The sequence below is a fragment of the Somniosus microcephalus genome, chromosome 4 (assembly GCF_052327205.1).
Source record: "Somniosus microcephalus isolate GS21.2 chromosome 4, FLI_Smic_1.0, whole genome shotgun sequence".
Classification (NCBI taxonomy): domain Eukaryota; kingdom Metazoa; phylum Chordata; class Chondrichthyes; order Squaliformes; family Somniosidae; genus Somniosus; species Somniosus microcephalus.
The window spans coordinates 271,642,527-271,669,941 of record NC_140990.1 but is presented as its reverse complement, the minus strand read 5'-3'; the positions used below and the strand labels follow the sequence as shown (position 1 = coordinate 271,669,941).

Here is a 27,415-nt window from a genome sequence, read left to right as displayed (position 1 = left end):
TTGGAGCGGCGGGTGATGCCGAGCTGTTCCATAGTGGCAAACTCGGTCCGCGCGATCTCCAGTTTGGCCGGGTCCAGCCTGCGGGCGTGGGCGTACACTGGGGGGCCTGTGGTGGGGATGAAGTGTTCCACCCCGTGTTTGGCGACCTCCGCGGAGAAGGTCGGGTTGGTGAGGGCCGGGAATTCAGCCAGGAGTGCCGAGTAGTCATCCGTGGCCCGGGCGTGGCACTGTGACGCCATGTCGGCGGGTTGACGGGGGGCCATGGCGCCCAGGATGGGGGACATGGTGTTCATGTCCACGAGGCGGTGTCGAGGGATGTCTACCAGTAGGCCGTGGGCGCACAGGAAGTCTGTGCCGATGAGAGGGGAGAGTACCTTGGCAGTGATGAACTCCCATCGGTAGCGGCGACCAGCGAGGTCGAGGGTGACTGTGCGGGTGCCGTATGTCCGGATGTCCGAGCCATTAGCGGCAGCCAGCGCCTGTCCTCGTTCGCCCTTTTGGATGTCGAGGGCGGAGGCCGGGATGATGCTGTACTGAGCTCCAGTGTCGCACAGGAACCGGCAGCCGGTTTTGTCATCCGTGACGTACAGCAGGGAGCCCGCGTGGCCCACGGCCATCGCGGGGGCTGGTACGGGGGCGGACTTGAAGGAGCAGGGAGGTGTGCACCGTTGTGCCCTGGCGCCGAACCGTGCATGGTAGTAACAGTAGCCCGGGTTTGTGGGGCGCGAAGGCCCCGTGGGCCCCGTGGCTGGGCCTTGTGGCCGCGTGGTGGCCGGTGAGGGGCGTGCCCAGGCTGTGGCTGCCAGGTCCGGAGCGACGTCGCGGCTGGAGTGAGCGGACAGCAGCTTGTTGGCCTCGTCGGCCAGGGCTTCTAGGTCCGTGAGGCCGGACACCACGATCGCTGGGCGGATGCTGGGAGGTAGCTGGCGGATGAACAGCATGCGGAAGAGGGACCCGGGTGGGCTCTCGTCGGTGAGTGAGAGCATGTGGGAGAGGAGGTCTGACGGTGAGGCGTCACCGAGGCCTGGAAGGTCGAGGAGGCAGCAGTTTTGCTGGTATGTCGAGGTCGTAAATTTTTTAAGGAGCGCGGCCTTAAGATGTGCATACTTGCCCTCCTCTGGTGAGTTCTGCAGCGCTATCCAGACCTTCGTGACTGTGGAGCTACCGAGTGATGCGACGAGGTAGTCATACTTCGTCCCATCTGTGGTGATGTGTCGCAGCCGGAATCGGGACTCAGCTTGGAGGAACCAGGCTTCGGGCTGGTTTTCCCAAAACTCCGGCAGTTTCACGGAAACTGCGTTCGTGTCCGCCATTGCAGTGCTCAGAATACATTCTGAGCGTCGGGGTCACCAATGTTGCGGCTGCCGCGGAACACGAATGGAGGCCGAACCGATCTGAGGAACACATGGCTTTTATTACATTCTCTTGAGAGATGGCTGCCCCAGCTCCTCTCTCTGCTAAACCCGAAAACAGACTGAGGGCGACACCCACGCTTTTGAGTACACACTGAGGGTGACGCCCGCTCCTTTGTCATGCCTTAAAGGCAGCATGCTTCTTAAAGGCAAGGTGCCCGATTTATTGTCCACGGACGGAAAAGTGGATTGCGCCCGTTTAGGTGGCGATCCGCCACAATAGCAACTTCAGTTTAGAAAGAAGCATCCCAAGGCATTTTACCATGAAAAAGTAAAAAGGAATGGACACTGAGCCCTGGTGGGAAAGGTTACAAGGAGCTTGGTTGAGAGGATAGGTTTTATAGAGGCTTTTAAAGCTGCAGTGAGAATTAAATGCAAAGGATTTCGCGAAAGAGTTCTAAGGAGTAGAGCTGGGGGGCTGAAGGCTTTGCCACCAAAGGTAGGGCAAAGGGAGGGAGGATGCACTAAAGGCTAGAGTTGGAGGACTGAGGGTGTGGGAGGGGATATAAAGCTTGACAAGGTTGAAGAAGCAGGGTGGACAAAGCCATGGGGGGATTTGAAGATGAGGATGTAGGTTTTAAATTCAATGTGTTGGGTGATAGGGAGCCTGTGGAACTCAGCAAGGGATGGTGGGTTAGCAGGACTTAGTGCAGGATGTGGGAAGCTGGGTTTTGGACAATTTGGAGTCATAGAATCATAGAATAGTACAGCACAGAAGGAGGTCATTCGGCTCATCGAGTCTGCACCAGCTCTTTTGACCAACAATCCAGTTAGTCCCACTCCCTCACTCTTTCCCCATATTCCTGCAATTTTTTCTCCTTCAAATATTTATCCAATTTCATTTTGACAGCTACTATTGGATCTGTATCCAGCACCCTAACAAAGCAGTGCATTCCAAATCCGAACCACTTGTTGCGTAAAAAGGTTTTTCCTCACGTCGCCTCTGGTTCTTTTGCCAATCACCTTAAATCTGTGCCCTCTGGTTATCGACCCTTCAGCCATTGGAAACAGTTTCTCTTTGTTTACTCTATCTTAATTCTTCATGATTTTGAACACCTATATCAAATTTGCTCTTGACCTTCTCTGTTCTAAGGAGAACAACCCCAGCTTCTCCAGTCTATCTACATAACTGTAATCCCTCATCCCTCGAACCATTCTAGTAAATCTCTTCTGTACCCTCTCCATAACCTTCATGTTCTTTCTAAAGTGTGGTTTCCTGAATTGGACACAATACTCCAGCCGAACTATAAATTTAGAATTACTCCCTGGCTTTTATATCCTATGCTTCTGTTTATAAAGCCCAGGATCCCATGGCCTAGAAATTGGGTATAGCCTCGCTTGAGGCGTTAGAACTGGCGGAGCGCTAAGTTTATAGCCAGGCGAAAGTTATCGCTGCCTGGCGAGATATTGGGTTGCATCGCCCCCAAAGTGGATTGAGGCGCTAATTCAGCCGTTGCACGGTGCTCTTAAGGCGCAAAAGTTCAGGCGCTACTCAATATCGACGCGGACGGGCGCAGCGCAGGTGATCTCAATTACGGGAAACCACGAGACCTCCAGGCGCCGGCCGGCTCTTAAAGGGGTGGGTCAGTCAGCTTGAGCTTCAACACCCAACGCCCTGTAGGCCTCAGATTCGGCGCTCGCCCTTGTCTGGCGGTACAAAGTTGTTCAGCATGGAGAAGGTTAGACAGAGAGCAGAGCGCTTCAGCACTGAGGCTCTGGACCACTTGGTGGCTGCAGTTGAACGCCGTCGAGAGGTCCTGTATCCGGATAATGGCAAGAGGCCGAATCAGAAGGCTTACCGACGATCTTGGAAGGAGGTTGCTGTCAGGGTCAACTCCAGCAGCATGGCGACCAGGACCCCTGTTCAGTGCAGGAAGAAATTCAACGACCTCACACGGATCGTTAGGGTGAGTGATGGTTTAGCAATCTTCTGATTCCCTCCATCTGCAGCTGACTTCGGGCACCCTGCTGCAATGATGCCCCAATGGCCATCTGTCAGCATGCACCCATGGCCCTTTCTGGGCACACACATGGACAGATGTCTCAAGGCCTCATGTAAGGGCTCTTGCATCATGGGGGGCATGCGATGATCTCTCAAGGCCTCATGTAAGGGCTCTTGCACCATGGGGGGCATGCGATGATCTCTCAAGGCCTCATGTAAGGGCTCTTGCACCATGGGGGGCATGCGATGATCTCTCAAGGCATCATGTTACAGAACTTCCCCTTCTTTCCCCTGCAGTCCAAGCTGGCGATGATCCGGAAGGAGCAGCGTCGAACCGGTGGTGGACCTCCACAAGTGGTCACTCTGACGGATCTGGAGGAGAGAGTGCACCAGATACTTGGAGGACGTCTGTCTGGTCCTGTGACCACTGCATCTGCAGACCCCATTACCGACAGCGAGGGTAAGACTCTCACCTTTTTCACCTGTTGCCTTCCACTTGGTCCCCCCGCCAGCATGCATCCTCAATGTGCAGCCATGTCAGAGCCTTGCCGCAATCTGGCATGCCTTTCAGCAAACCTGTCCTTTTGCTAAAGCCACTCTTCCACCTCCCACTTTCAGATGAAGCAGCACCAACTCGGGCTCAACGCACTGAAGCTGCCAGTGCCAGTGCCACCGGAGGCGAGGACCAGGAGGAATCCGGACCAGCCGTTGCAGAATCCGGGGAGCTGACACATCTACAGACTGGGGATAGTAGTCCCCTGGAGGGGAGGGGGGGGGTGGCTCTGAGGATGAACCAGTTGCCGGACCAAGCGGCATGCAGCAACGCACGGGGGATAGGCAAGTTTGGCCACCGTCTCCCCGGAGGGCAAGGCAGGTCGTTATGACTGCTGCACAGAGTGCAGATGAGGTCCGTCGCCTGGCTGAGATGAGCAAACAGGCCCGGGTCAGACACACGGAGCTGATGGCTGCAGTCGAGAAGATGCCTGAGTCAATAGATTCATTGGCTAAGAGTATGTTGGACTTTGGGGCAACAATGGAGAGGACTCTCCAGGGCTTTGGGGCAACAATGGACAGGACTCTGCAGGTGTTCGGGGCAACAATGGACAGGTCTATCCAGGGCTTTGGGGCAACAATGGACAGGACTATCCAGGGCTTCGGCCCAACAATGGAGAGGACTGTCCACGGCTTTGAGTTGGCTATGGAAAGGACTGTTCAGGGCTTCGGACAATCCCTGGAAAGGTCTGTGCAGGGCTTGTCCGAGGCAGTGGAGCGGTCGGCACCTGGCTTGTCCGAAGCAATGGGAAGAACTGTCCAGGTCTTCTCTGAAGCACTGGCACCTGGCACACAGGTCCTCACTGTTGCCACGCAGTCACTTGCTGGGCTCCTCCACAGCCAGATTGACGCAACGCGATCTCTCACTGTAGCCACCCTCTCTGCATCAGTTAGGATCACCCCGGGCCCTTCCAGTCCCATACAAGGCCAGCAATCAGTGGAGCATGCGATTGTGGCGGATGAGCTGAGCCGCTCCCCTCAGATAGCCAGTGTGTCGTCCGACCATGGTGCAGGTGTCCTCTCTCGGCAGGAGACCACTGCACATGCCAGCGCTGGGACGCCTGCATTGCAGCTGCCACCACCTGCAGGCCACACTGCTTCCAGCCATGGTGACATCAAGCATCCTGCGTCCACACACTCCAAGCCCAGAGGTCGGCCAGGCCGTCCCTCAGGGGCTTCTGCGCTTCCAGACAGTCAGCAGGCGTCCCCCAGCCTTGAGGCCGCCACTGGGGTCCAATTACGTAGAAGCAGCAGGGAGGGAAGGGGCCGGGCGCGAAAGAGAAGTCGTTCTCCCTCAAGGGGCCAGTTGTAGAGGGAGGTGCTGAGACGTTTGTTTGTCCAAATTCAAGGACACCCTCACCTGTTGTTATATTTGCAGAAGGTTTGTTGAGTTTTGCGGCTTTGCCGAACAGTTCACAGTTATTTTGAAAGTTATGGTTTCTGTTGACATTACGTTGTTTAGCTGTAATGAAAGACTTTTGTGCCAATAAACAGAAGTTTCAATGTGGCATGGTGCATGTGACTAGTTTCAGTGATGCTGGCATTCAGAGGCCCTCAAACATCCAAAGTGCGCATGAGTTAAGACTCTCATCATTCCGCCACAGGGGTCTCGACACGAGTCCAGATGAGCCTCTGACGTATGGCCCTTCCACTTTCAGCAGCCCTTCCATCTTCCTCCTCCTCCTCCTCCTCTGCCTGCTCTTCCTCCTCCTCCTCCTCCTCCTCATACTCCTCCTCCTCCTCTGCCTGCTCTTCCTCCTCCTCCTCCTCCTCCTCCTCATACTCCTCCTCCTCCTCCTCATACTCCTCCTCCTCCTCCTCTGCCTGCTTTTCCTCCTCCTCCTCCTCCTCCTCCTCCGCCTGCTCTTCCTCCTCCTCCTCCTCCGCCTGCTCTTCCTCCTCCTCCACCTGCTCTTCCTCCTCCTCCTCCTCCTCCTCCGCCTGCTCTTCCTCCTCCTCCTCCTCCTCATACTCCTCCTCCTCCGCCTGTTCTTGAGGGACAGCTGGAATTGGCTGGGTGTGTCGATTTGCCAAGTTATGGAGCATGCAGCTGACGGCGACGATGTGTGCCACTTGCTGCGGCGAGTACTGCAGGGATCCCCCCGAATGTTCCAGACATTGGAAACGCTTTTTGACAACACCAATAGTGTGCTGTTTACTGTGCCTGGTCGCCTGATGGCCGCTGCTGATCAGCTCTTCTGCTGGGGTGTCAGCCACACGGAGTGTTGTCATCAGCCATGGCCAGAGAGGATAGCCCTTGTCCCCAGTAAGCCAGCCTCGTCTTCGAGGCAGCCCCTCAAAAAGGTGACAAACTGAGGTCAACTGCAGGATAAAGGCATCGTGGCTGCACCCTGGGAAATGCGCGGTGACTGCCATGATGATTTGGCGGTGGTCACAGACCAGCTGCATATTGAGGGAGTGCAACCCCTTGCGGTTGCGGAAGTCCTAAGGATGATGGCATGGCGCCCTCAAAGCCACGTGTGTGCTGTCAGTCGACCCCTGCACCATGGGGAAGTCCGCTATAGAAGCGACACCCTGCGCGCCCTCCGCCTGCTTGTGCAGGGTCCGAAGGAAGGTCATGATTTGACGCCTTCGCCTATAAAGAGCTTCTGTAACTTGCCGGATGCAACAGTGGACTGCAACCTGAGCGACAGTCGCAATGTCCCCAATGGCTGACTGAAAGGATCCGTTGGCATAAAAATGGAGGCCATCAGTCAGTTTAGCCATCACGGACAGAGAGGTTCTGCAGCGTTCACGCGGCTGCAGATCCTGACCAAACAGGTGGCACAGATCAGTAACAATGTCCCTGCAGAATCGGAGCCTTCGCAAACACTGCTCCTCCGACATGTCAAGGCTTGTCACCTGCTGCCTAAAGACCCTCGCAGCTTCCCGTCGGATTGCCCGACCTCCATTGCCCCTCCTCCTTCTGGCCAATCCCGGCCCTCTCTCCCGCCGTCTCTCTGCCCCTTCACAATGTTGGCCGATGATGCCGTCGCCCTCCAAACAAACTCTCATTCCGATGCCAATTGGTCAAAAGGCTTTTAGGTGTAGTGCTGCAAGTGCTTCGAACAGGTTTGAAGGACCCAAGTACTGTAAAGCTACATTCCTAGAACTCCGCTCCACATTAGCTCGCCAACTCACTCTAGCAACGATCGCTATGAGCAGGCCAAGTGGCAGAAGATTCTGCACTAAAGCTGTCCCCTTTAAATAGCGCCCCCCTACTCCGAGAAGGGCCTGTTAGCCCTCCTTCGAGCTGTCACTAATAGTGCTGGGCGCTAAGGCTCCGGGCGCCACCCAATATGCGCTCAGGCGATCCGAGAAGGCGTTGCACACTGAAATGACGTCATGAACTGCTTGCGCTCGCGGGCGCGCGCAAACACTTAGCGCAGGCGCTAAATGTATAGTCAATATCTGAGTTGTCGCTATCTTCATAGCGTCCGCCCCAACATAGGGCTTCGCCCCAATTCTAGGTCTCTTTAGGCGCTCAGCGCCGGCGCTACCAACCCAATTTCTAGGCCCATATGTTTTATTAACTGTGTTGTTAACCTGTCCTGCCACTTTCAAATATTTGTGCACAAACACCCCCAGGTCTCGCTGTTCTTGCACTCCCCTTTAAAACTGTACCATTTAGTGTGTATGGTCTCTCCTCATTTTCCTACCAAAATGTATCACCTCACACATCTCTGTGTCGAATTTCATCTGGCATTTGTCCGCCCATTCCACCAGCCTGTCTATGTCTTCTTGAAGTCTATTACTATCTTCCTCACTGTTTACTGCACTTCCAAGTTCTGTGTCATCTGCAAATTTCGAACTTGTGCCATGTACTCCCAAGTCCAAGTCATTAATATATATCAAAAACAGCAGTGGTCCGAGTGCTGAATCTTGGGGAACACCACTGTATACCTCCCTCCAGCCTGAAATAAAGCCATTCACCACATAAAGGCTATAAAGGGGCAATCTATTGCAGCTCACCCTATATAAACGATTATTTATTGCCCCCGTTTAATGGGCTGCCTACGGTGACTTATATAGGGATAATTATAATGATTCACCCTTTATAAGGGGCCCCTATAGTAACTCACCCTGAATAAAGGGATTGTCTGTATGACACACCATGGGCAGGATTTTCATTGGGCCATGGAGGCGGGATTGGAGGCGTGTGGGGGATTAAAATCCCGAAATCGGGGGGCACGAACCCATCCCGCACCCAACCCGCCTCCATGCCATTTCAAAGGAGGTGGGTACCTGACCTGCACTGGGACCCGCCTCCCCGAGGCGGGAAGGGGATTAGTGCCAATTAACTGCCTGTTAACAGATAGTTAACAGGCAGTTTTTAGCCTAATCCCTATTTTTAATGTTGAAGTGTGGGATTCCCGATGGCTCCAAACCACGCCAAGTTAGAGGAGGCGAACCGCTGGGATGAAGGGCTTGGAGGGATCGAGATGTCCGGTGTTCAGGTGAGTGATGGGTGCATGAGTGCAGAGGTAAGTGTGTTTGGTGTGTGTAAAGTGTTTAAATAAGTTTTACATACCTTTACTTACCTTTACAGCCTTCCTTCCTTCAGGTCTTGGGAGTCCCTCAACTCACCGGCACAGAAAGTAGAATGGCTGCGAGCTGTCAAAAATTGCAGCATTCAGCTTTCTGTTCTGGGGAGATCTCTAAATCATCCTGAGAGGAAGGAATTAACTTGGAGTACAGATTGTCAGTGTTTAACAGCTTCAAACAGCTGTGAAACGCTGATATTTCATCTGTCAAAAGGTCTTGACAGATGAAATATCAATCTGTGATGTCACCTGTTGCCGGGTGGCCCTTAATTGACCTGCTGAGCCCGCTGGGCGGGCTCAACAAGGTCAATCAAGTGAAAATCACGTGGGTTGGCTAGAACTCGATGGAGGCGGGACTACAACCCCAAAAGTTGTAGTCCCGCCTTCTACCCGACTCCTCAATGAAAATCCAGCCCAAGGTATAAAGATGCTGTGCAGAGTGACTCATCCTATATAAATGGACTCCCTACAGTGGTTCACAAATGGCTACTTATATTGACTCACCCAATATCTGACTCACTGTACAAAATGCCATCTATACTGACTCACTTTGTATCCAGAGATCATCTGGAGGACTCAACTCTATTCAGGGAACACGTTTTGTGGCTTGCTCTGTCATGAGGGTCCATCAATCGTGAATATCCACTAACAGCATAACATTTCACCCTGTGCAAATGGTCTGTCTAATTTTAGTCACCAAAAGAAGCTGCAATGACTCACTCGGCATAATTATAGGAAACTGTTGAAATTTCAAGACACCTGAATGACATTTTCATACATTGTTCACCCATGTTCCCCAGAAGGCACTGGGATTTGGACAATAGGGATTTGTGGATCAAATGAATAAAACATTAGCCTATCACCATTTTTACAAAATATGATTCAGTCATTTGCAAGTCAAATATTTCTGAAGTAATAATCTGACAAAATCTAAACTCATAGAACATAGAAACATGCTTTGTAAAAAAGATAAAATGCCTACCTTCACTTGCATGTCGATCCCTAAATATAATCCGAGAGTTAACATGGCATCCTTCCATATCATGGACAGAAGAGGCTCTCCTCAGACTGCACACACTTTCCCTTGACTGACTGTACGTTAGACCAGAGGTAGACCGCAACATGTCTGGATTCAGTCTATCCCAATGTCGCTTTGGTGAAGAATGGTCCAGTGGTCCTGGCAAATTGACAAATGGAGGAGAGCTGCCAGGCTCTGTCAGTACTTTTGTGTCTTCAAACTCTGAAGGGCCACAGCTTTCGCTTGTGGGGGATTTCAAGTCCTTCATAGCCAAAGAATCATCGCTTACTTTAGAAGGCTCCACCACAACCACATCGGGGTCCTCTTGGGGGAGTGATTGCTTGCTAGATGCAAGAAGTCTTATTGCAGGCAACTTTAGTCTGAAAAATCTTCCTCGGCCTACAGTAAATGAAATAAATAAACATGAACAAGCAATACTAACCATTTGTTTACTCATACTCAAAATACCCAACAACAAGGAGGACATACAGAAAACAAAAGCAGACATTAACAATAGCAAACACACGGTAATCCTCTCCATCTGATACTACATTTAAAACAGGAAAACACTGTTCCTTGACAAGGAAGATAGGGTTGATATGTTAGTTACTTATAATTAAAATAATGTACAAAATATAAAATTTAAAACTGGTCAGTTTTGAAAATATTCATAAATGTTTAAATGGTACGTCAGGGAAGAGATTCAAGAGTTGTGTGTATATGCTTGAAGAACATTTTTGAACAAAAATAGCTATTTTGATTTTGGATTGCATTTTAGAGTATATATTAATTTTATCATCATTTTCTGAGCAAAGGAGATGATAGATAAAGAAAACAAATCACATTATGGACATATAGAAATTAAAAAACTGACAGAGTGTATATATTGTGATGCACAAGGTATCACAATTGTGTGGAACAGGCTGGATGGACCAAAGGGTCTTTTCCTGTCCGTCACTGTTCGCATGTACTAATAAAACTGGCTCATAGCAAGGAAGTAAAACCATTCCTCAGTATGCTTTGTTGTGCTGATAACTTAAAACTTATAAGAAAATGCAACACCAGATGCAAATACTAGATTATATATAAATATATTTTAAGTGAATTCACAAAATAGAGCTAGGATTGAGATTCTGAACTTGTTACTGACACTATTTAATTTCACTCTTTCAGCCAGAGCTTTGTGAGAGCTATACAATTTCAGTGACCGATGAATCACCTTTGTCAGCCTCTTGAAGAGTGGTAAGCCTACAGGAAGCTGAGCATTCTTGCTGTTGATCATTGTGTTCATAATATTCTGAACTATCATTTTTCAGAATGAAGAAGGTGCACTTGCAGACTGGGAAAACACTTCAGATTCTGAAAGTGCCACCTTCCATTATTCAGGGGTTGTCTTTGACAATGGCTGTCATACGTGATGAGTGTAGACTGAGGTTGACTACAAATTGAATATTTGTTGCCCTTGGATCATTTCAGATATGTGCTGCTGCCTGTAGTTTAGTAGCTACTGGCATTCTTAGCTTTGTAGAAACTTTTAACTATTTCTTTATTTCGATGGTCCTTTTCATCTGGCAAATAATTGCTGAATTTTGCTGTATTATATGTTGAATTGGCGGTTTTTGATGCTGTTACCTCATTGTGTCCTGGAAAGGTATTAGCCAAAAAATGACTGTTGGCAATATTATTGAATGAATGCTTACATGTCCATTATTTTAATGCAGGCATTAACTCATTTGCTTTATACAGGATGGCAGTACTGTTAAACTAACAGACAAAGGAATTTCATGCAAACTTATTAATCATTTGTCTGTTAATATTGCTAACGGCAATTTCTGGGTCATATTTTTCTGTGCTTCCTTATTTCTATAGATGAAGTTATCTCACATGAAAGGCAGAAAAAAGAACAAAGGTGATTCTGTGATCCTGCACTCCCAAGGGGAGCTGAGTTCACAGGGGTTATGGGCTTGAGAATTGGGACCACAACACTATTCACTGGGAGTGCAAGATCGTAGAATTATCCCAGTGGTGAAATATGTGAAATCTATGATGAAGCTGCCAATACCAGCAAAATCCATGGGAAATCTTAGACCAACATGTGTGTAAGAAATTCCAGAGTTATTATGTATCCAATCATATCCCTGAAACCAACTTTGCTTAGGACAACTTCTGAATAATGAAAGATGTCAGAACCAGAATGTAAAGTGTGGTCCAAGCACACATTTTAATTCTAAAAAATGGTTCTTACAGAATATTGAGAAGACAACAGCCATTGGAGGAGCTCTCAGGGTACTGTGTGTTTATCTCCATGTACTTAACAGGCAGGACGTGTATCATTGAAACATCATGGTTTCCACAAAGCTCTAGCCCGGAGAAAAATAAACGAAGTGCCAGATTCAACAAGCTTAAAATCTGAAATGTAAAATTATACTGTGTGATTACCAAAGGTGTATATACATATCCGCTCCATCATCAGGACCGCCTACTTCCACCTCTGTTAAATCTTTCGACTCCGCCCCTGCTTCAGATTATTTGCTGCTGAAACCGTCATCCATGCATTTGTTACTTCTAGACTTGACTATTCCAACACTCTTCTGGCCAGCCTCCCATCTTCCACCCTCCAGAAACTTGAGCTCATTAAAACTTTGCTGCCCATATCCTAACTCGTACCAAGTCCTGTTCACCCATCACCTCTGTGCTCGCTGACCTATATTGGTTCCCAGTCTGGCAACGCCTCAATTTTAAAATTCTCATCCTTGTTTTCAAATCCCTCTATGGTCTTGCCTCTCCCTATCTCTGTAACCTCCTCCAGCCCTACAACTCTCTGAGATCTCTGCGCTCCTCCAATTCTAGCCTCTTGTGCATCTTTGATTTTAATCACTCCACCATTGGCGGCCTTGCCTTCAGATGCCAAGGCCCTAGTCTCTGGCATACCCTCCCTAGATCTCTCTGCTTCTCTACCTCTCTCCTCCTTTAAGATGCTCCTTAAAACCTACCTCTTTGACCAAGCTTTTGTTCATCTGTCCTAATATTTGTTTATGTGGCTCGGTGTCTAATTGTGTTTGATAACGCTCTGTGAAGCGCCTGGGGACATTTTACTACATTAAAGGCGCTATATGAATGCAAGTTGTTTTTGTTGTTATATAGATGCATATGTAAATGTTTTATGATATGAAAGGTGGGTAATTGATACCGTTGATAGATTACATTATACCAAACACATCATGGCCTAGCAATTGCTGTCGCTGTGTTAATCGGTTCATTATACATTCTTGCTGGCTTTCTGGAGAATGATCATCTACCTATTAACCTCTGATATTGCTATGTGTAAGTCATGCAAGCTCTCATTCACATAGCAGGCTGGCCAATGGAATAGCTGCACCTATAAAGCAACATTTAAATTGCATCAGCAGCCATGTCTTGTTCCCCTTCTCATTCATTTACACACAGGCATGAACTTCACTACAATAACAACACACACAGTATATGGCAATGCAAATATTGTTTGAAAATGTTTCTTCAAGCCAGCATTATGATTTTCATTCCTCTTCTGTTTTTTATAGACTGAAAGAACAGTGCCAGTACTCCCAGCATCCTTGTGCAAACCAGCACCTCACAGCATCCTGTGCCATTCTCAATGACTTCAGCAAGCATCACCACATACACACACATACTCCATAATGAGCTTGAGGAGTTAGAAATGGGTTACTTACAGTGTATGGGCAGGGGGAACATGTGGGAATGGTAAATGAGGAGCAGGTACCTTTATCTCAGCTGAATTGTCTAGGGATTCTGACTCATAGTAGCAGCTCATATAAGTAGATTGATTTCTGAGCAGGATTCTCCACTTTACTACTATTTTGAGTCTTGCAAAGCATCTTGCAAAGGTCTGGTTAGCAGTGTGGAGGAGTCCACTAGTTGCATCTGTACAGTTGTCAATGAATGGTTGTCTGTACTGCTGGAACACATGGCAACTCCAACTGCAGCAGAGCCTTCAGTAGCACAGGTCCTACATGCCCATCGGTGTATCACTCATGAATGCTCAGGCTACTGTTATAGAGGCTTCAGGGTCTAATTTACAAGAATCTCGCTTATCCATCTTCAACATGCTGGAGGATTGGATTCTGAGAACTCTGAGGCAGGAATTAATAGACCTCACTACTGACCATAGGGTCTTGTCCCATGCAAATCAGTGGAGCAGCTGAGGGAGTGCCCGCAGCAGGGGCAGGCCTTGAGTCAGTACTGGTGAGGCTGATGTCACGCAAGGTGATGCCACATCCATCCCATCCAGCATCCTGCACAAGTACCAGAAATCGGACTTGGACCAGCCAGCCACAGCAACAGACATGGCTGAATCAGTTACAGGATCATTTCAAGAATCAGCACGAGGAAGTACAGATCAACCTGAATCGTTACTGACTCCCACTGAAATCCTGCAGCCAGGCAACACAGCTACTCCTACTTAGAAGAAGTCATAGGTTAGGAATTATATGCAATATACTGACACTAAAGGAAAGCACAATGGAGAATAAAACAGTAACATTACTCACGCATGATACAAAATAGGATAAAAGTTAGTTGTACTGTATTTGAACTTTGTCCTGAAAGCTTGTTTCTAATTATGCAGAATAGGGAGCAGCACAGTAAACAATGGCCATTGATGATAGTTCAGTAAGTACAAAGGACCCTGTTGCAGAAGGTGCTTTGAAACACATTTTGGCTTGCATGTGGACAGGAGGATACCATAAAGGACAGCCCAGGCATTTAACCAAATGTGTCTTGGATGAGTGCCTAGTGCACCAGTCTTTGTCATTTCAGCGATATTTCTGTAGCTGCATCCTCTTGGTTAGTATTTGCATCTGCTCTGGCCTTGATCCTTGGTTGGCTTTTTCATCCATTGTTTAAGTCTCATTGTATAGCAAAGTTGTGAAGTGTGCAGCACCTGGCCATGATCTTGGAGACCCTGGCAGGCTATACTGTAAAGCCATACTTTAAGATGTCAATGATGATCCTAATGGTTGCATGGGCCTCACTGCATGTGTACTCTACGTCCGTTCATGGTTGCCTCAAGGGTATCATTCACCCAGGTGGAAGAGAGTACCCTTGATCTCCATGAAAGCATCCTTCTAAGTTTCCCTTCATTTTCAAATAAGCCAAGCACAGGTGATTGTCATAAAATAAATGCATCATGGTTACATGGGTGCCATCAATTTCCAGGAAATGCGGCAGCCTTGTTAATGTTACTATCGCTGGTCAGTGAGAAAAGAGAGGAAGGTGTTGGCCCTGCTAAATACACAGCATTTTTGATACATTTATAGACAGCAAATTGGCTGATGTCATCTTGACCGCCACTGGTAGTGCTGTCCCTATGTTTGAGGCTGATTACAGGTCTCCTTGAAGAAGATGGCAAAGTTCTGTAACCAACTCCTTATAAACCTGAACCTCATGCGTACCAACATAGAAACCTATCAAACGTATCCCTGATTATAGATATATGGTTTCACTGAAAGTGCAGTGGGGCATGCACTTGTTCTAACTTAAGCGGCAAGTATACCCATCATTCCATTACTTAAATAATGGATTTTTTGTGGCAAAAATTGCTTGAATTTTCTCTCATTTCAATAAATCCATTATGGATATGTATTGGTATTTTCTGTTTCTGAAAATTGTTCAAATGCCTTCCTCCCAGTTCATGTTGGCATTTTCTCCCCCAAATCATGCTGGCACTTTTCTCCCTCCTCAGTTCATGATGATACTTTTCTTCCCTCTCCACCTCTGGTACATGCCCTCTTCTGCTTCTCTTCCCCCAGCTGATCCTGGCATTCTTAGAACATAAGAACATAAGAAATAGGAGCAGCAATAGGCCACTTGGCCCCTCGAGCCTGCTCCGCCATTCAATAAGATCATGGCTGATCTTGGACTCAAAGCCACTTCCCCGCCCGCTCCCCATAACCCTTCACTCCCTTATCTTGCAAAAATCTGTCTCTCTCCACCTTAAATGTATTTAATGACCCAGCCTCCACAGCTCTCTGGGGCAGAAAATTCCACAGATTTACGACCCTCTGAGAGAAGAAATTCCTCCTCATCTCAGTTCTAAAAGGGCAACCTGTCATGAATCTTATCATTCATGAAGAAATGACTCATGAAATAACACTGGGCGGCCAGCTGGTGGCGCCGTCCAAGGAGTATAAATACTCGGGCGTGGGCCCAGCTTGCCCAGGATGTTTTTGTAACCAGGAATTAGTGATGTAACTAGAATCTCATGGTTGTGAAACAGTTGATTAAAGCCTTGTTTTATACTCAACCAAGTGCTTAGTGAGTTTTCTTACGTCACGACCCTTTATTCTGAAACTATGTCCCTGAGTTCTAGATTCCCCCACGAGGGGAAACATCCTCTCTGCATCTACCTTGTCGAGCCCCCTCAGTATCTTATTTGTTTCAATAAGATCACCTCTCATTCTTCTAAATTCCAATGAGTATAGGCCCAACCTGCTCAACCTTTCTTCATAAGTCTGGAATTAACCTAGTGAATCATCTCTGAACTGCCTCCAATGCAAGTATATCCTTCCTTAAATAAGGAGACCAAAACTGTACACCAATACCCTGTACAGTTGTAGCAGGACTTCCCTGCTTTTATACTCCAACCCCCTTGCAATAAAGGCCAACATTCCATTTGCCTTTTTGATTACTTGCTGTACCTGCATGCTAACTTTTTGTGTTTCATGCACAAGGACCCCCAGGTCCCTCGGAACTATAGCATTTTGTAATCTCTCTCCATTTAAATAATAATTTGTTTTTTTATTTTTCCTGCCAAAGTGGATAACCTCGCACTTTCCCACATTATACTCCATCTGCCAAATGTTTGCCCACTTACTTAGCCTGTCTATATCCCTTTACAGATTCTTTGAGTCCTCTGCACAACTTGCTTTCCCACCCATCTTTGTATTATCTGCAAATTTGGCTACATTACACTCGGTCCCTTCATCCAAGTCATTAATGTAGATTGTAAATAGTTGAGGCCCCAGCACCGATCCCTGTGGCACCCCACTAGTTACCGTTTGCCAACCGGAAAATGATTCTTCTATCCTTTCTCCTTCCAGTTCACACTGGCGCTCTTCTCTCCTTCTCCCCTACAGATTATGCTGGATTTTTCCTAAACACCCACTGCATTTCTTGCCAAAAGTCTTCTCTTCCCCTCCTCCTCCACAGTTAACCTTAGCACTTATCTTCTCCAATTTGCCCTCACAGCTCTTATCTGTTGCTGCTGCTCAAGGGGATCAGACTCGGCTGCTCGCTGGGAATGGGAATGCCTAATCTCACAAGGCTATAGTGAGGTTAGGAGTTACCACTCTCCCCTCCCCCCCGTTCATGTGTTGTCAAATTTATTTTAGAATTTATTGCAGGTCGATAGGCCACTGTCATTTTACACCAGTTCCAGTTGTCCAGCTTTGTTACCTTCAGTTTGCACCAAAGTTCAGGTCTCAAGTTAAGTGACAGAAGCAGAGCTGGGATTGGAACTGAACTGTAATGGCTTGTGGGGTGACCTTAGTCAATAGCAGTAAGTTTAAATCCCCACTGGTTTTTGGCTGCAAAACCTGACAAGTGGACGCCAGGTCCAAAACATTGTCTATCCATGTAAAACATGCAGATATGGTGGGTGTCATTTTGACAGTGCTGACAGTACACATCTGATGCCATTTGACATACTTGGTCATCCTCCTCTGCGCCTGCCCATCCTCCTCTATTATATCAAGTGACAGGGGAGCACTGAAAGCAATCCCCATCGCTGTGAACTGTCTGCCAACAAAAAATGATTGACACTGCGGCTGTTAAATTTCTGATTCGCAACATGCACGAACCTGGCTGAGCTCGACCGCCCATTTCACATGGGTAATGATTAACACATTGCACATGTGGGGCATGAACACAGCAACTTTGCAAACTCCCTCTGTGAGTATCAATAATGACCAGATTTGCATGCCAAATAACCTTACCACAGTCTGAATGCTAAAGTGCACAACCCGCTGAAAAGTCATGTAGCATTTTATAACAGGCGCTAAATGCAGGAATCAAAACCCCTGATTTTTCCTATCCCACCTGCACAATTGTTGTCAGTATAATGCTTTGCACTGGCAGCAGTTTCTAGACTCATATCTGATTTTCCAAACACAAGCATATACTTTATGCTCAGTTTTTTTATTATATGAAATTAAGATATATGCCACTTTCTATAAGCCAATCCAATGTCATTTAATTTAAGTTACAGACTACATATCCTGCAGTTTGAAAATAAATTGACCATAAAACTGTCCTCTTTTTATAAGAAATTATATTTTAAATGAACATTATTGATGCTCAATAGAGCACTTTAACTTTACAAGCCTTGCAATTTATTCTGAATTTTCTTAATGATCTACATCTTCCTATTTCTTTCATATGCACTTCAGGAATGCTGTATTACACCATTCACACAGGTTTTATATATTTATTTTTGGTGCTTTCTAAAATAAATTTGTTCTTATTATTAATACAATAATGCCATCTTACTGATTAAATGTAAAATATTATTTTTTCTCATATCCATTGTATGTACACATGGTCCATTCTACTTCACTGCCTTAATATGAACATGCTAAAGTCTATTACTGATTTCGCTGTCTGAGGACAGCTCAGCTGGAAATGAAACATGCATTTCCTCTGCTTCAATAGCCGCAAAGTGTATAAATAAACAATACATTGCATATCCAAAGAATGAATACACTTGAAAGCAAGCATCAGCTTTACTTGATGTGTTAAAATTTTACAATAGTCGGTCAGGTTAAAAAAAATCCAATCTGCAAATTCAAATCACAGCGGAGGTTGGCTGCAGCCATATTTATACTGACATCATTAGTTCCCGACCAGCTGCTTTGATGGGAAACCCTTCCTTTGTCGAGCTGATTTCCTGAGGGAAAGGGGCTTATACGCAATAAGGCCTACTGTGACAGGCAAAGAATTGAGCATTTGAATATGCATATATAAAATGGCACTATGGCTATTGCTAGTAAGGGAAGTAATTTAAAAAAACTGGCAATTGAAGTACTGCTAATAATTTCAACAATTGACTCCAATTCAAGTTCTCACTGTACAATCTACATAAAGAACACAACTGTTGTGTTTTTCGCTATGTTGTACCACCTTACTCCATTTTTAAAGGCAACCTTGTATTTTTGAAAATATTCCACAGATTCTAGAATTGTTGTAAGCTTATCTTAAAAGACATTTTCACTTTAAACAACCCAGAATAAACCTTAGGAATTTTGGAAATAACAGAAAATAGCAGAGGTGGTCTTCTGAGGTTGCAGTTAAAGCTCATTGTTAAAGCTCAGAGCTATACAAAGGGAGCATTTGGGCCTATCCTGTACCTGATCTGGGTGCCAAGAATGGAAACATTTTGAATTTGCAGCACTGATATCCCGAACTTTAATAAGTACTCACCAAAAACGTACATTTAATTAATCAAAAAAGCAGAAAATCAAATGTCTTCATGAGGAAAACTAATATTAAAAGAATAGGGAATCTTTGGGCGTTTGGATGGAAAATGGTTAATTTGTATTTGTATGTAAATGTTCCTAAATATAGTAACTGCTTCTTTCAAAACAGTCTGCCATCTGTTTCAATTAGAGCAGGAATATTGTACAAACCGTCCTTGAATATGGGATTCCTTTCAGTGCCTAGCTGTACCATATAATAAAAATTATATACACAACATATCAGGACTGACAGCAGTGAACTTTACCTGCAGAAGAGTCACTGGAGATAGGATTGCCATCTGAAATACAATTGAACTACATTTGTTAAAAGCAGCATGATTGGTGAAAATTCAAGAACAGTAATATGTTGCAAGACTTATACTGATCAAAGACGTTTCATTCTATTAACCTCGAGAAATGTTTAGGGCTTGTAAAGCAGCTTGTGAAGCCGTAACTTTTTCTCTTAAGTGGTAGGATCAGTTCTGTAATTGTATCAAACTAGAGATAATTTTTACTTACCCTTTCAATCGACCCCCATCAGGCAACTCTCGCCACTGTTCTGAACCTCCAATGTTGCATAGCACTATAGAGATTTACACTTCCGTCACTAAAAATTATGGAGTATACTTTGGCGAGTATAGGTAAACTAGACTCTGTGGCCACAGCCAGTAGTCAAAGCTCATTTCTTCCCCGGTTTAGATAATCCAGCAGTAAGGGAGCTCCCAAAACTCAGCGCTCATACTGCCAGTAGATTAGCCGGAGGGTTCTGAACCTGTAACTTGTGGCGTTTAAGGTAGATTCTCCAGCGCTGTACCACAGGACTGTCGTCCACAATGGGAATAGACCTTGAAAAGAACCTTGGTGAGTTTTTGTCTTCTTATCTGCAGCTGGACTGTGCATGTTTGCTCCTATTGGCAGCTCTGGATCGGCTGGGTCATGTTATTCATTGTAGTTCATTATTCCTCATTGAGAGGCTTGGTTTTACAAATTTTAGGAGCTGTAATTCTCCCTTTTTCAGTGTGAGAACTTCCAGTGAAGTTGTCTTTATCAAGTGTGTAAAAAATAAATGTGCGGTACCCCAGAACATCTCTTATCAGCTCTGATAAGATTGCTTCTCTCAAAGGATTACTTTCTTGAAAAATAAGCTGGTTCATATCCAGCTTTCTTTTTCTTTTTTTATTGTAATGATACTTTTTTGTTGTATCGCTAAATTCAACCTTTTCTTTGGCAATATTGATATTTTGAAAGATTGATTTGAATTTGAGACACATTTTCTATGTGTTTCTGTGTTGTGCCACTGTGTGACTGTGCCACAGAAAAGTGCAACATTTTCCTTTATTCAGATGAAATTCAGAGAATCATATAGCACAGAAGGAGGCCATTCGGCCCATGATGCCTGTGCCGGCTCTTTGAAGAACTATCTAATTAGTCCAACTCCCCTGTTCTTTCCCCATAGCCCTGCAAATTTCCCTTTTTCAAGTATACATCCAATTACCTTTTGAAAGTTCCTAGTGGATCTGATTGCTGAATCAGGAACAGCATTCCAGATCATAACTCACTGTAAAAAAAATTCTCCACATCTTCCCTCTGGCTTTTTGCCGATGATCTTAAATCCATGTCCTTTGGTTACCGACCCTCCTGCCAGTAGAAACAATTTCTCTCTATCTACTCTATCGAAATTCTTCATAATTTTGAACACCTCCATTAAATCTCCCCTTAACCTTCACTGCTCTAAAGAGAACAAACCCAGCTTCTCTGGTCTCTCCACATAACTGGAGCCCCTCATGCCTGGTACCATACTGTTAAATCTCCTCTGCACCCTCTCCAAGTCCTTCACATCCTTGCTAAAGTGTGGTGCCCAGAATTAGTCACAATAATCTAGCTGAGGCCCAACCAGTGATTTATAAAATGTTACCATAACTTTCTTGCTTTTGTACTCTATGCTTCTATTTACAAAGTCAAGAATCCTGTATTTTTTTTTTTAACAGCCTTATCAACTTGTCCTGCTACTTTCAAAGATTTTCCATGTCCTCCTGAAGTCTACTACTATCTTCCTCAGTGTTTACTGCAATTCCCAGCTTTATGTCATCTGTAAACTTTGAAATTATACTCCCTATAGCCAAGTCCATGTCATTAATATATATGAAAAGATCAGTGGTCCTAATACCGACCACTGTATACTTCCCTCCAGTCTGATAAACACATTCTTAAATTAATATAATTACTATGCATAACTACTATGAATAAGTTCCTTGATTTTCAGATGAGCTTCATCGACTAACAATCAAATTCGGCATGATGTGGAATAGGTAGGAATCATTTTATTTTCAGACTTCAACTTTGGATTCCTTAAAATGTGGGCTTTTCCAAGAGACAAATCTAAATCCTGGTAACTGGTGATCAAGGCTCAAGTTACCCTGGACTGTTAGACAATACAAATGCACTCAACACCAGGCAAATGAAGACAGAAAAACAAAATCCCCTCTCAGTTTTGCTGGAGAACACAAACTGGATCAATCTATAAACCTTCACTATATGTACAGTCTGTACTAGACCAGCGGGTAGATATAACGACAACCTACATTTGTGTAGCAGTGCTTCCAGTCATAAGTGACAGCTGTTTGGCTGGAATGATGGAAGGGATTCATCTGGGATAGGTATGCATGGAGGAGCAGTTTGTCGCTTATTCCCAGTCAGTCCCAATTAGTATTTATTTTGCACAGATGGCAATCTCTTGCCAGGCAGAATGGTGGGAAATTAATTGTTAGATACAGGAAAGAGCATGAACCAGGGGACAATTAGTTCCTCTGTGCAAGGATATTGCCTCTTTAAAGAGAAAAGCATATTTGAAAGTGAAGTCTTTGAATTAGTCTAAATACATCGCTGTGCATCTGATACCATTTAATTCAATGCAAAAATGGTAGTATGTTGCCAGTTAAAAAGTTATAAAGATGGAATGTGTTAAGTCTGTGTGTTATAGTGATAATTACTACACAGACTACTAGAGTAAATTCAACAGGTCTTTACTGGTTGGAGGTAGGGACTATACTGAATACAATATTACTACACAGTGCTTATATACCGGTGTGGTCACCCCCGGTATTACGTATACAGCAGCCAGAGAAAGTAGTACATCTCTTAAGGTGGAACAGGCTTAAGTTCTCTTAAGGTGGAACAGGTTACATACACCACAGAATGTGAACTAGCTGTATCCATAGGCTCTGAAAATATACACTCAATGGCCTAGAAATTCGATAATACAAAAAAATGGGCATGGGCACCACAATGCGAGATATGCTCATGCCCGTTCAAAAAGTGCAGGCAGCTGACAGGCTGTGCGCTCAGCAGGGGGTCATAGTTCGCATTGCTTGGGTGAGACTAGCTGTGCAGGGAAACAGAGGAAAGGGAAGCAAGGATAGAAGCAAAAGACAGGAAGGAGAAAAGCAAAAGTGGAAGGCAGAGAAATGAAGGGTGTAAATCAAATAGGGCCACCGTAAATAATAATTCTAAAATGACTAAGTGTTAAAAAAACAAGCCTGAAGGCTTTGTGTCTTAATGCGAGGAGCATTTGTAATAAGGTGGATGAATTAGCTGCGCAAATAGATGTAAATAGATATGATATAATTGGGATTACGGAGACATGGCTCCAAGGCTGGGAATTCAACATCCAGGGGTATTCAATATTCAGGAAGGACAGGCATAAAGGAAAAGGAGGTGGGGTAGCATTGCTGGTTAAAGAGGAGATTAACACAATAGTAAGGAAGGATATTAGCTCTGATGATGTGGAATCTGTATGGGTAGAGCTGAGAAATACCAAGGGGCAGAAAACGTTAGTGGGCGTTATATACAGGCCCCCAAACAGTAATGCTAAGATTGGGGATGGCATTAAACAGGGAATTAGAGATGCATGTAATAAGGGCACAGCAGTTAACATGGGTGACTTTAATCTACATATAGATTGGGCTAACCAAATTAGTAACAATACTGTGGAGGATGAATTCCTAGAGTGTATACGGGATGGTTTCCTGGACCAATATGTCAAGGAACCAACTAGAGATCAGGCCATCTTAGACTGGGTATTATGTAATGAGAAAGAATTGATTAGCAATCGTGTTGTGCGAGGCCCCTTGGGGAGGAGTGATCATAATATGATAAAATTCTTCATTAAAATGGAAAGTGAAGTAGTTGACTCAGAGACTAGGGTCCTGAATTTAAATAAAGGAAACTATGATGGTATGAGGTGCGAGTTGGCTAGGATGGATTGGGGAACGTTACTTAAAGGGTTGATGGTGGATAGGCAATGGCAAACATTTAAAGATCACATGGATGAACTACAGAATTTGTTCATCCCTGTCTGGCATAAAAATAAAACAAAAAAGGTGGTGCAACCGTGCCTAACAAGGGAAATTAGGGATAGCATAAGATCCAAGGAGAGGACATATAAATTGGCCAGAAAAAGCAGCAAACCTGAGGATTGGGAACAGTTTAGGATTCAGCAAAGGAGGATAAAAGAATTAATTAAGAGGGGGGAAATAGAGTATGAAAGTAAGCTTGCAGGGAACATAAAAACTGACTGTAAAAGCTTCTATAGATATGTGAATAATAAAAGATTGGTGAAGTCAAGCATATGTCCCTTGCCATCAGAATCAGGGGAATTTATAATGGGGAACAAAGAAATGGCTGACCAATTAAATACATTCTTTGGTTCTAATGAGAGGGAGGAACTGAATGAAATTAGTATTTGCAGGGAAATTGACGGGATTGTAGGCCGATACATTCCTAGGGCCTAATAATCTACATCCTAGGGTACTTAAGGAAGTGGTCCTAGAAATAGTAGATGCATTGCTGGTCATCTTCCAAAATTCTATAGACTCTGGCACAGTTCCCATGGATTGGAGGGTAGCTAATGTAACCCCACTATTTAAAAAAGGTGGTAGAGAGAAAATGGAGAATTATAGACCGGTAAGCCTGACATCGGTAGTGGGGAAAATGCTAGAGTCCATTATAAAAGATGTAATAACAAAGCACCTGAAAAACAGTGACAGGATCGGACAAAGTAAACATGGATTTACAAAAGGTAAATCGTGCTTGACTAATCTACTGGAATTTTTTGAGGATGTAACTGGTAGAATAGATAAGGGAGAACGAGTGGATGTGGTGTATTTGGACTTTCAGAAGGCTTTCGATAAGGTCCCGCATAAGAGTTTAGCATGTAAAGTTAAAGCACATGGGATTGGGGGTAAGGTTGGATAGAAAACTGGTTGGTAGACAGGAAGCAAAGAGTTCGAATAAATGAGTCTTTTTCCGAGTGGCAGGCAGTGACTAGTGGGGTACCTCAGGGATCGGTGCTAGGACCCCAGCTATTCACAATATATATAAATGATCTAGACAAGGGAACTAGATGTAATATCTCCAAGTTTGCAGATGACACAAAGCTGGGTGGGCATGTGTGCTGTGAGGATGATGCCAAGAAACTCCAGTATGATTTGGACAGGTTGGGTGGTTGGGCAGATGCATGGCAGATGCAGTATAATGTGGATAAATGCAAGGTTATCCACTTTGGTGGCAAAAACAGGAAGGCAGATTATTATCTGAATGGCAATAGATTGGGAGAAGGGGAAGAGCAACGAGACCTGGGTGTCCTTGTGCACCAGTCGCTGAAGGTAAGCATGCAGGTGCAGCAGGCGGTTAAGAAGGCAAATGGTATGTTGGCCTTTATTGCGAGAGGATTCGAGTACAGGAGCAAAGATGTCTTGCTGCAATTGTACAGGGCCTTGGTGAGACCACACCTTGAGTATTGTGTGCAGTTTTGGTCACCTTATCTGAGGAAGGATGTTCTTGCCATGGAGGGAGTGCAGCGAAGATTCACCAGACTGATACCTGGGATGGCAGGAATGACATATGAGGAGAGATTGGGTCGATTGGGCTTATATTCGCTGGAGTTTAGAAGAATGAGAGGGGATCTCATTGAAATTTATAAAATTCTAACAGGACTAGACAGACTAAATGCAGGAAGGATGTTCCCAATGGTGGGGGAGTCCAGAACCAGGGGTTACAGTCTAAGGATGAGGGGTAAGCCACTTAGGACAGAGATGAGGAGGAATTTCTTCAACCAGAGAGTGGTGAACCTGTGGAATTCTCTACCACAAAAGGCAGTTGAGGTCAATTCATTAAATATATTCAAGAAGGAGTTAAATATATTTCTTAAGGCTAAAGGGATCAAGGGACATGAGGAGAAAGCAGAGAAAGGGTACTGAATTTGGATGATCAGCCATGATCTCATTAAATGGCGGAACAGGCTCGAGGGTCCGAATGGCCTACTCCTGCTCCTATCTTCTATGTTTCTATGTTACTTAAAGCTAGCCTGCTCCTCTTAAAGGCAGTCTGCAGCTCTTCAAGCTGAGCTGCCTTCTGCAGATGAAAAAATTTGAAAGTGCTTCAGCACTAACACAAATGACTCAACAGGCCAGGGAAAGGGCACCCAGGGTCTCAGACGCAGCACTCAAGCTCTGTGCAGAGGGACAACATTGGAAGTGAGGCCCTCTAACCACAGGGGGCCAGGAGGCTCTCCAGAAAGCAGGATGTGGGACTAGATCGCCGAGGCCATCACTGCCAGCAGTGTCACCCCCACGACCTGCCCCCGGTGTTCAAAGACGTTTCATGACCTCAGACGAGTGGTCATGGTCAATGAATGCATCTTCAAAAGCCGTCTCCTACCAGTTGCACCACTAACCTCTCACACTGCTCAATGTACCACACCCCCATCACTCACCTACCAACAATTTTTACCAAACATGAGGCACACCTCCAATACCTAGCTTCACCTCAACCCCTTCAAGGAGACGGTGCTGGCTATTCTTGGCAGGGGCATGGTTGAGCCCTTGGCTAGCGGTGGGGCTGAAAGAATACAAGATGATGGTATCCTCATATGTTATCCTCCTTCTCACATCCCATTTCCCCCTCATCCCATAATCTCTTCTGATCTATAAGCTGCATATGGCGTAAGCAGGCACCTCTTGCTTTACCCCCCTCCCCTCACCACAATCCTACCCTTGTGCCTTCCTCATTTCAGACTCCCAAGAAATGCAGCCTGCCCAGCCAATGGATCAATAAGAGGGCAAGGAGAGTGAATAATAATAATAAGAAACACCATCACTCGATTTCACACTCCCACCCACCAGCAACTTGAGGTATTCCTGCAAGGCCATATGCAGTGTCCACCACTGAAAGTCAGCAGCCTTCCACCAGCCATGCAGCAGATACTGGGGTAGCACTGCGTGACATCCGTAGATCAGGCAAAAGCACACACAAGACAGTCACTAAGGGAATGCATAAGGGTTATTAGTTGGTTTCTTGATGTAATATTGGATACATATATGGATAAAGTTGGATTGTAAAGTTTGCTTTGTGGTGGCTTTTATTTCAGCATTGTGGCCAAGAGGACGTTGTGATGGTCAGTAACAGAGGGAAGGTAAGCTGTGGGACTAATGTTGAAGGGGAATTGGGGTTATGTTCACTGGTACTGCAGGCGGATGATTCAATCCCGGATATCCTGGCCAGAAAGGGGCAGTCTGGGTTGCCTCCTACCTTTCGCTTCCTCCTCTTTTGCTTTTTCCTCTTCTCTTTTTTCCTCTTCTGCTTCCTCCTCTTCCTCCTCTCTCTGCGAGCAGCTTGTCCCCTTTGCTGCCTCTGCTCCATCTCCATGTCATGCTGCAGCCCAACAGGGAATGCAACTAGAGCCTGAGGACTGGGAGCAAGTGGTATTCTCAGAGGCCTTTCTTTAAGAGCCAAAGCCTTGTAAATGTCCAGCAGCACTCCCTGCACAATTAAACAATTTTTAAAATCGATTGCACCAAGCCACTACTCCAATAAAATATAAAGGAAGCAGTACAAAAGCAAAAATCCAAACTTACCTGAAAGTTGTGTGTGTCCCTTTACGAAGTGCTGGCAGTGGGTCTGTTGTATCGCTGCACGCATGTTCTGCCATGCGTGGTTTGGAGACGGCGTTAACGAGAGCAGCGACGTCCAAAATCCCAGATTGTGTGTCAATTCAGCATTGCATGCCAATTGACGTCACAATCAGGATCATTTAAATACACAGCTCCAATTTCCCGGCCAATTTGTTTGCTCTGCCCATTATTCTTAATGCTAAACTCTATTAATAGGATTTTCACAATGCCATTGTATTTAGCAAATTAACTCTTTGAACATCTTGACTCAACTGAGCTAACCTTCTTCTGGAAGATGCTGACTGGTTAGCAACTTCTTCCCTTTTTGGTGCAGAAAACTGTATTAAAGATTGACCTGGTCACACCTAGGATGCGGCCATGTCTTGGAGTCAAGATTTAGCCAATCAACTGACGATTGTTTCAAAGCTGTTCTCACTTCCAGAATAGATAGTGGAGGAGGGAAGCTGAATAAATAATGTAAGTCAATTA

General features: G+C 45.4%; 1 protein-coding gene across 1 annotated transcript in view; it reads right to left on the bottom strand.

Moving 5' to 3' along the window:
• LOC147120461 (voltage-gated inwardly rectifying potassium channel KCNH7-like) overlaps window positions 1-27,415 on the bottom strand; it is a 383,986-nt gene that overhangs the window by 279,265 nt on the left and 77,306 nt on the right. The window contains exon 2 of the mRNA XM_085986426.1: window positions 9,433-9,867. Coding sequence (XP_085842552.1) covers window positions 9,433-9,867 — 435 coding nt within the window. The remainder of the gene's footprint in view (window positions 1-9,432; window positions 9,868-27,415) is intronic.